The sequence below is a fragment of the Cordyceps javanica genome, chromosome 1, assembly GCF_051103115.1.
Source record: "Cordyceps javanica chromosome 1, complete sequence".
Lineage (NCBI taxonomy): Eukaryota > Fungi > Ascomycota > Sordariomycetes > Hypocreales > Cordycipitaceae > Cordyceps > Cordyceps javanica.
The window spans coordinates 6,847,708-6,855,108 of NC_139295.1; the positions used below are offsets into that span (position 1 = coordinate 6,847,708).

A 7,401-nucleotide genomic window follows, 5' to 3' on the forward strand; every position below is an offset into this window, starting at 1 on the left:
TAAATCAGTTTTGTTTTCGATATTGAAGATGACCAGACAATGCTGAGCATTTGACATGGGATTGCTGCGTTGCTCGACCTAGTCGTGTCAGTGTTGATGTATTGGTCCAGCACCTACTTGCAACAAACTGCGCAACTATCAGCTCAGGTTGCGCACAGGTCTACCTGGCGGCATAGCCAAAAAGCACCGAAGCAGAATTTGTGTCAGTTTCACATCGCGAGGAAACCGCCACTTCAGTTCACACGTTAGAATGCACCGCTACAGCTGCAAAGTCGGTGCCGTTGAGCTACAACGTCCCTTTGTTGTCCCCTACCCTGCAGGGCATTCTCCAGGGTCGAAGAATCAAAAAATAAAGGAAAAATGAAGGGAAAAAATCCCTTTTCTCTGAATGAAATACTTTCAATCAAAGACATGTTAGTTCAGGAAATCAGCAATCCTGGAAGCTGCTGCGCGGTCGATCAACATGGTCACTATTGGCGCTACTGCCCTGCAGCAACCCACCGTAATCATCTACGTCACTCTGTCCTCACCATCACAACTGCGGCCATGTCATAAAACAGAAAACACCACCCTCATTTCACGAAAGCCTGGCGAATGCCAATCAGAAGTATTCCGAGCAACGTGGAAAATACAAGACACAATGTTCTCTTGCTTTGGAAGTGATGGCGACGAACATGAACGTGAGCCACTTTTGCCCCGGTACAATGATGATACCAACCGCCAAGAGCGGCTGCATGAGAAGCTGCATACCTACCAGATGCTGCGTGCCATGTCCAAAGGATATATGCCATCAACAGAACAGACAAAAATACAGCTAAGAACTCTCCTGTCGTCGCAAATTCTGAACCCATCGGAAACGGCGGGCCTGTCCAGCTCCGGGCGGGCGCTGGTTCGTACCACCAGGGAATGGCTGCAGCTCTTCATCGATCTTTTGGATCAGAAAAATTCCCAGGACCAAATTCAAGACTTCATTTGGTATCTCACAAGCGCTCGGGTCCACCTCGATGTAACAGGCGCGGGCAGCGTTTTGAGCAAGGGAAGAGCCCACGCCAAGGCATCAGCTGCAGCAGAGGCGCTAAGGACCGTCTTCTCTCTTGCGCTCATGAATAACGATTTCCGAGTCTTGATGGCGGATATCGGAACTATATCTACACAAGTACTGCGAGATGGCGCCTTTGCCATTGGCCAAGTTTCGCAGGATGCTGGCAAACAACTCGAGTCTGGCGACGCGGAAGGCTCTGGCGACCTGGCCGCCTTAAAGGCTACTGATAAAAAGGCCAAAGAAGAATTTTCAAAAGAAGACCTGAAGCAGAGGGCTAATCAGGTGAAGGAGGAAATCAAGGGCGACGCGGCACAAGTCTCCGAGGAGATGGTCACCAGCTTGCGAGATCACATGGGCGAAGAAACGCAAAAAATCTTGATCAACCGCTTAAAGGCAGCAGTTAGTGGCCTCCGGCAGAAAAAGGACTATCCTGAGGCAGTTTCTCAGCTGGCCGGCCTTTTGCAGCGCTGCGCCGCCATCTATCTTTCAGCAGCAGGAGAAGCGGCCGAGGAAGTGGAGGAGACTATTGAGCTGAACCGGCAAGCAAAGGCTGCGGCCACTAACTTCTGGGGATTCATTTCCTCCTTTGGCGACAAGAGCCTATGGGATGACGTCTCTGCCTCATTTCGTGAGTTTCTCGACAAAAATCACGAGAACAAGGCCAATGCCGAGCAGCTTGCGCAGGAGCTCATCACCATGGTGCAGAAGATGATGTCTGATCCGGAATTCTTGGACAACTTTGGAGAAAAGAAGAAAGAGATGAAGGAAAAGACTAAAGAGTTGACAAAAGACTCTTCTCTTAGCGACGACATTTCTCATCTCATCAACACCACACAGGCGGCGGTGCACTCTGCAGTTCACGACCCAGCCGTGCAGAAGCTAGTGTCCTCGTCATTCCGTTTTGCCGAAATTCTGCTCCCGACCAACCAGAACGCCAACTCGGAGCTATTCACAGACTTTGCCAACATTTTCCTGCCACTATTAGTCCAGGCGGTGCAACATTTGCCGATTCCACGCTTGGAGGTGGCGACACCCAAGGTTGACCTACTTTTGGAGAATCTCATTCTGCAGCCAGGAAAAACGGTCAATGACAGCTCTTTCCTACCGTACAATATTCATTTCATGACGCGAAACGACCTAGACGTCACCAAGCTCCGATTTGGGACGGCCTCATCCGTGACGAGCCTTCTGACCATCAAACTGGCCGGTGTTTCTGTCGCGGCAGAGGACTTGGGCTACTGGATGCGTGTGCATTCTGGCATTTTACGTTTCATGGATGAGGGCCTCGCGGGATTCCACCTCGACGACCGTGGCATCGACGTGGACGTGGAACTCGAAATCGGCCGGGACCGGCTCGAGGAGTTGGTGGTGCTCCGAGACGCCAAGGTGAAGATCCACCACCTCGACTACAAGTTGCGCAAGTCGAAATTCGCATGCATGGCGTGGCTGTTCAAGCTAATCCTGCGGCCCATTCTCCGAAAGGCTCTCGAGTCGACCATGAAGTCCGCCATTGCCGACGGCGTCAAGTCCCTCAACAGGGAGCTCGTCTTTGCACGGGAACGTCTCCGTGCCACGCGCGTCTGCAGCCCAGACAGCATCTGGACGTTCTTCAAAGCGGTCGCGGCACGGTTCACGCTCGAGGACAACCCGAACGTCTCCGCCCGGGTGGGCGTGAAACCTGGAAAGGATGTCTTCCGAGGGCGCTACGCACCGGGCAGCTTGGTGAAGCTGTGGGAGCAGGAGGCCGAGGACGCGCAGCAGAACATTCATGAATACAGGAAAGACGGGTGGAGAAACGACATATTTAGCGTGCAAACTGTTCCGATGTAGTATTGTTCTTACAAGGAACGTCGACATGTACTTTTGAAGTCTGGAGCCTGCCGTAGCCTGACTCGTCTGCCGGTGACGAGTTGAGTGAACTTTATTTTCAAAAATTTATCAGATTGACTAGTCAATGGCATAACTATATCTCTCCGAGCCACTATTCATCTTCATGAAGGACTTTAAGCGGCTTGAGGAATATTGTTGCTTTACGGTGCAAGTTCGTCGAATGGAACGAATTGCCGATCCACCGCTTCAACATGCCAATGACCTCGTCGAGCAAATCGAGCTTTATCGATTCTAGAAATTCTTCTAGAAATTCACAAGACGGTCCTTCTCGTGAAGCTCATTATAGATTTTTACAGTCGGCATATTGGTAACACCCGTTATGCTAGAAAAACTATCCGCTGGGGCACGGAGTATTTGTGCCGGAGTCTTAACAGAGGCGGCAGAAATGCTCTCCCTCCCCACCCCTCTTCGCGCGGGCTAGACTGTCATGTACGGGATTTCATATCGTGATCATGCCAGGAAAACTAGTAAACCTACCGTAGAGGGCTCCTGACCTGTCATTTTGTCGCCACAACGAGAGGCAGGTGGCGGAGTCTCCGCCAGACGGTGGCAGTTGGCCGGCTTTGGAAACTGACCGTTGGGCCCGGAGCATTCCTCCCATCAGGTTCCGAAGAAAAGGAATACCTACTGCTACTTTCCTGGGTCAGCATGGAAGCTGATTTCGAAGGCAGAGCTAGGAGGAATATGGCTCGATTGCACGAGGCTCCGTGCATTGTCTCAGACTTGAAGGACCACATGCACTGATTTCGCCGAGAGCACGCCCTTGACTATTCTGCATCGGGAGAGGACCGCAGAGCGCCAGACTCCCCCATGCAAAGGATAAGCCTTGCAATGGATGATGTTAGTCGTGGCGGAAGGTGGATTTCTCGAGGCTTACAAGAACGACGACCGCCCCGCCGGAATTTTGTTCGAGTTAACTATTGACTCGAACCGATAGAGCCTGGAGCTAGTGAATTAAACTTTGGGGCTGCGAGCCTCGTCATGTAAGGGGCACTCGCATTCGTTGGGCGGCGGGTCGGGGGCCTTGATATTTTTTTTGATAGGTTTGTTGTTTACTCGGCGACCCGATCGGATCAGCGTAGCAAAAGTCATGCGCGAAGATCACCCCACGGCCAAGCAACCACCAGGGTTACCCTGCCATGGCACGTTGTGTGGGCCATCATGTAACAGGTGAACTTGTCAATACCACGCTGCTGTTGAGATATCATGTTGTAGAATTCCAAGTCTGCTGCTAGTCGGAATGTCTGAGCGGACAATGGATGGCTGAGTCGCCGACAAACAGGTCCTGCTGCCGTTTGAATGACGCCAGCCGGCTCCCGGCGTCCAACCCTCTCGGGATATTTCTTTGCCAGAATTCGTTCACCCCTGTCGAAGGAGCCGGGCGATATTCCCTTTTGAGTGAGGCTGTCAGCTCTGTGAATGAGGTGCGATCGAATATGACAACCCTTCCGGGTGTATTACGGCGAGTAATTGTTCGAATGGTTCGGAAATGCTGACTGCTCGGCCATCACGGCGTGCTGCCGCCTGACAAACTTCTTGACAGCCTGATTTGGCTCTCTTCTATCCATAGAAGTATATATACCGTTGTTTACATCTTCATCCCGATATTTGTGCTGTCATTTGGATCAAACAAGCAACGCAAACGGGAGTTCCTAGTCACCCGATATCCCGGCGCAGCTTTTCCGAAACTCAAAAAGCTTCAATAGCGTTGGAGAATCCAGCACTTTCAAGATGTATACAAAATCCATTCTCGCTCTTTCATCTGCAGTATCTCTGGTCACCGCTCAGGGTGGTCTCTTCATCGTGCACTGCAAAGCGTTGACGGTGCAGCGTACCGATCCGATTCTTAGCCCGGGCGAACTGAGCACACATGTTCACGCTGTTGTCGGAGGCACCGGCTATTACATGTCCATGAGCAACGAAGAAGCTCGAAATGCGCACAACACCACCTGTGACAAGGCCCTGGACAAGAGCAACTACTGGCAACCTCAGTTGTACCATCAGCACAACGACGACAGTTTCGAGCTGATCAAACTGCTGGGCATTGCAAGTCACGATGGCGGTTCCCATGTTCGATAAAGACTAACCTTGAATAATAGGCAGCTTATTACATTGACCGTACTTGCGATTATAAAGCGGGACGCAGAAACTGCAAGGGTGCGCAAGGCGCCATCGCGCCCCCCAAAGGGCTGCGCATTATCTCGGGCGACACCCTTAGAAGGTAAATCACACATCCGCCATAAATATGAGTACACTGATCTAATGATACATTAGGACTTATGACAAGAGCGACAAAACGAACCGTGCCATCAGCCACGTCTGCCTCGACCCTGGCCAGGACTACGTTGAGCTTCCCCAGAAGCCGTGCAACGAGATGCGCATGCAGGTTTACTTTCCGTCCTGCTGGGATGGAAAGAACCTAGATTCTGCCGACCACAAAAGCCATGTAAGTGCAGCTCGCATGAAGTCGAGTTACGGAAAAGGAAGACGCCTCGGTCGCTAAAACGCACACGCAGATGTCTTTCCCCGCCATCGGCGACTACAACAGCGGCGTCTGCCCCGAGTCGCACCCCGTCGCCGTTGTTTCCGTCTTCAACGAATTCTTTTACAACACGCGCCAGGTGCAGGCCAAGGATTTCCGGCGCTGGGTCTACGCGAACGGCGACACCACCGGCTACGGTCTCCACGGCGATTACTTGCAGGGCTGGGAGGACCAGGACAAGCTGGAGAGCGCAATGGAGACTTGCACCGGAAAACAGGGTACGGATTCCCCCACCTGCAGTCTCTATGTCGGTCCCAACGGCGCTGGCAAGACTTCGTTCCAGAAGCCTGAGCGAGCTCCTCCCATGGAGGATGTTGGTCTGAATGGCCGCATAAAGAAGCTGCCTGGCAACAACCCTGTCTACGAGGGCCAATGACGAGCATTTGTACGGATACGAGGTTTTGACTTTCAAGTTAAATGTTGTTTTTAGTTGAGATTTACCGGTGGCTCAGGCGTGGGCCGGACCGGTGCACTGAGATTGTCTAATAGTGAGATTGACGCCGATAATTGCAATGACTACGATATTGCGTTGTTGCGCCGTAAGAGTTCAATAAAGAAGAACATTGACTTCTAGCAAGCAAATGAATCATGTTTATAACATGCGATTATTGCCCCAGGCAGTCTTGGCCTGATTCAATCGAGTACTATTAAACGAGTCAGGTTGCGTCGGATCCGCCGCTGTGACTCATCGACGCAGCGAGAGTCCACCTACTTAACTTTGAGCTTGTAGGTGGACAAAGAAGATGGTTTCCTTCTCGATTCAAATCAGCTGCCTCACCAACAGAAAAAAAAAACCTTCGATATGGCGAAATCTAAGAGGGGCAGTCGCCATAGAGGTGTGGAATACCGGAGCACCGATGGTGCACCGGCTACTGTCCACTGCGCCCCTTTCACAACCGCGGCTCGAGTCTTTGCCATTGAAGAACTGGCAAGGCTGATCTTACAAAATCTCCCTGCAGACATGCTGCTTACAAAGGTTCAACGTGTCTGTCGACGGTGGAGAGCGGTTGCTCGGGAACTATTGCAGCCTCTCTTTCACGGCGATGCCGCGCCGCCCAGCAGCCGGGATCGTCGCAGGAAAATCAACCCGCTTCTGTTTGAACACTTTGGACAAATCATGGATGACGGTTTGATGGCCCTCAATATCGGGCTGTGTCTCACCGGTCAGCGTTTCTGGAGAATGCGTTCAATGACCGATCTGCCGATTGCGACCTGCGGCCCGGGAAGGGCGGTTCACAACGCGTACGCGCGCGCCGGCGCGAGCTGGAGAAACATGCAGATCTATCAGCCTCCCGTATACGAGATACGCTACCGCGGCGAACCCGGGGGCGACGTCGAGGTCGCCACGGTGGCGGACGGGGTGCGGCTGGGACAGGTCTACGACATCTTGACAGCCATCGTGAGCGACACAAAGGGCCCGGCGCGGAACGAGGTGGAGGTTACTTGGCCGCAGGCGTTAGTATGCGATGTAGACGTGGGATGTGGCGAGGCCGTCGTCCGAGATTACGTCCGAGATTACATTGCCATGAAAAGAGTGCAACACCCGTTGCAGAAGCACTGCGAGTGCTGGCACAGGGGGGCTCTCCGCCACCAGCGCTGCTTCTGTGAGCTGAAACGGGAAAAGCTGAGGCTGCACAACATAACATCGAACAAATGGCGAGTCATCAGTCAGGATTTCAAGCAGGAGAATCTGCTGGTGACGATTTAGATCTGGCGAGGGGAATGACAATGGCAAAGCCAGGTTGCCTTGTCATCTACGTCCGCCGTGGCCTGTCTTTGGGACGGCCTAGTGTCCGTTGTCGGGTTACATGTTTCGAAGAGGTCTTGTTGCTGAGGATGAATAATGTCTTGCCCGAAACATCTGCCAGCTTGAGGGGCTTTGACCAGCTTTTGGTCAGGATGGGATTGCTGCAACTGCCGACAACGA

The 7,401-nt window shown here is 52.5% G+C and overlaps 3 protein-coding genes across 3 annotated transcripts; all 3 read left to right on the forward strand.

Moving 5' to 3' along the window:
• Positions 1 to 640: 640 nt before the first annotated feature.
• Positions 641 to 2,872, forward strand: V2A60_002086 (bactericidal permeability-increasing protein; the record flags this gene model as incomplete). The annotated part of the gene is made up of 1 exon (XM_083253438.1): positions 641 to 2,872. One exon carries the CDS (start codon positions 641 to 643, stop codon positions 2,870 to 2,872), a length of 2,232 nt encoding a protein of 743 aa, XP_083109564.1.
• Positions 2,873 to 4,663: 1,791 nt separating this feature from the next.
• On the forward strand, positions 4,664 to 5,850 carry V2A60_002087 (DUF1996 domain-containing protein; the record flags this gene model as incomplete). The annotated part of the gene is made up of 4 exons (XM_083253439.1): positions 4,664 to 4,978; positions 5,032 to 5,153; positions 5,207 to 5,378; positions 5,449 to 5,850. The coding sequence occupies 4 exons, from the start codon at positions 4,664 to 4,666 to the stop codon at positions 5,848 to 5,850; spliced, it is 1,011 nt and encodes a 336-aa protein (XP_083109565.1).
• A 741-nt stretch (positions 5,851 to 6,591) lies between these two features.
• V2A60_002088 (uncharacterized protein) lies at positions 6,592 to 7,182 on the forward strand (the record flags this gene model as incomplete). The annotated part of the gene is made up of 1 exon (XM_083253440.1): positions 6,592 to 7,182. The coding sequence occupies one exon, from the start codon at positions 6,592 to 6,594 to the stop codon at positions 7,180 to 7,182; it is 591 nt and encodes a 196-aa protein (XP_083109566.1).
• Positions 7,183 to 7,401: the final 219 nt, after the last annotated feature.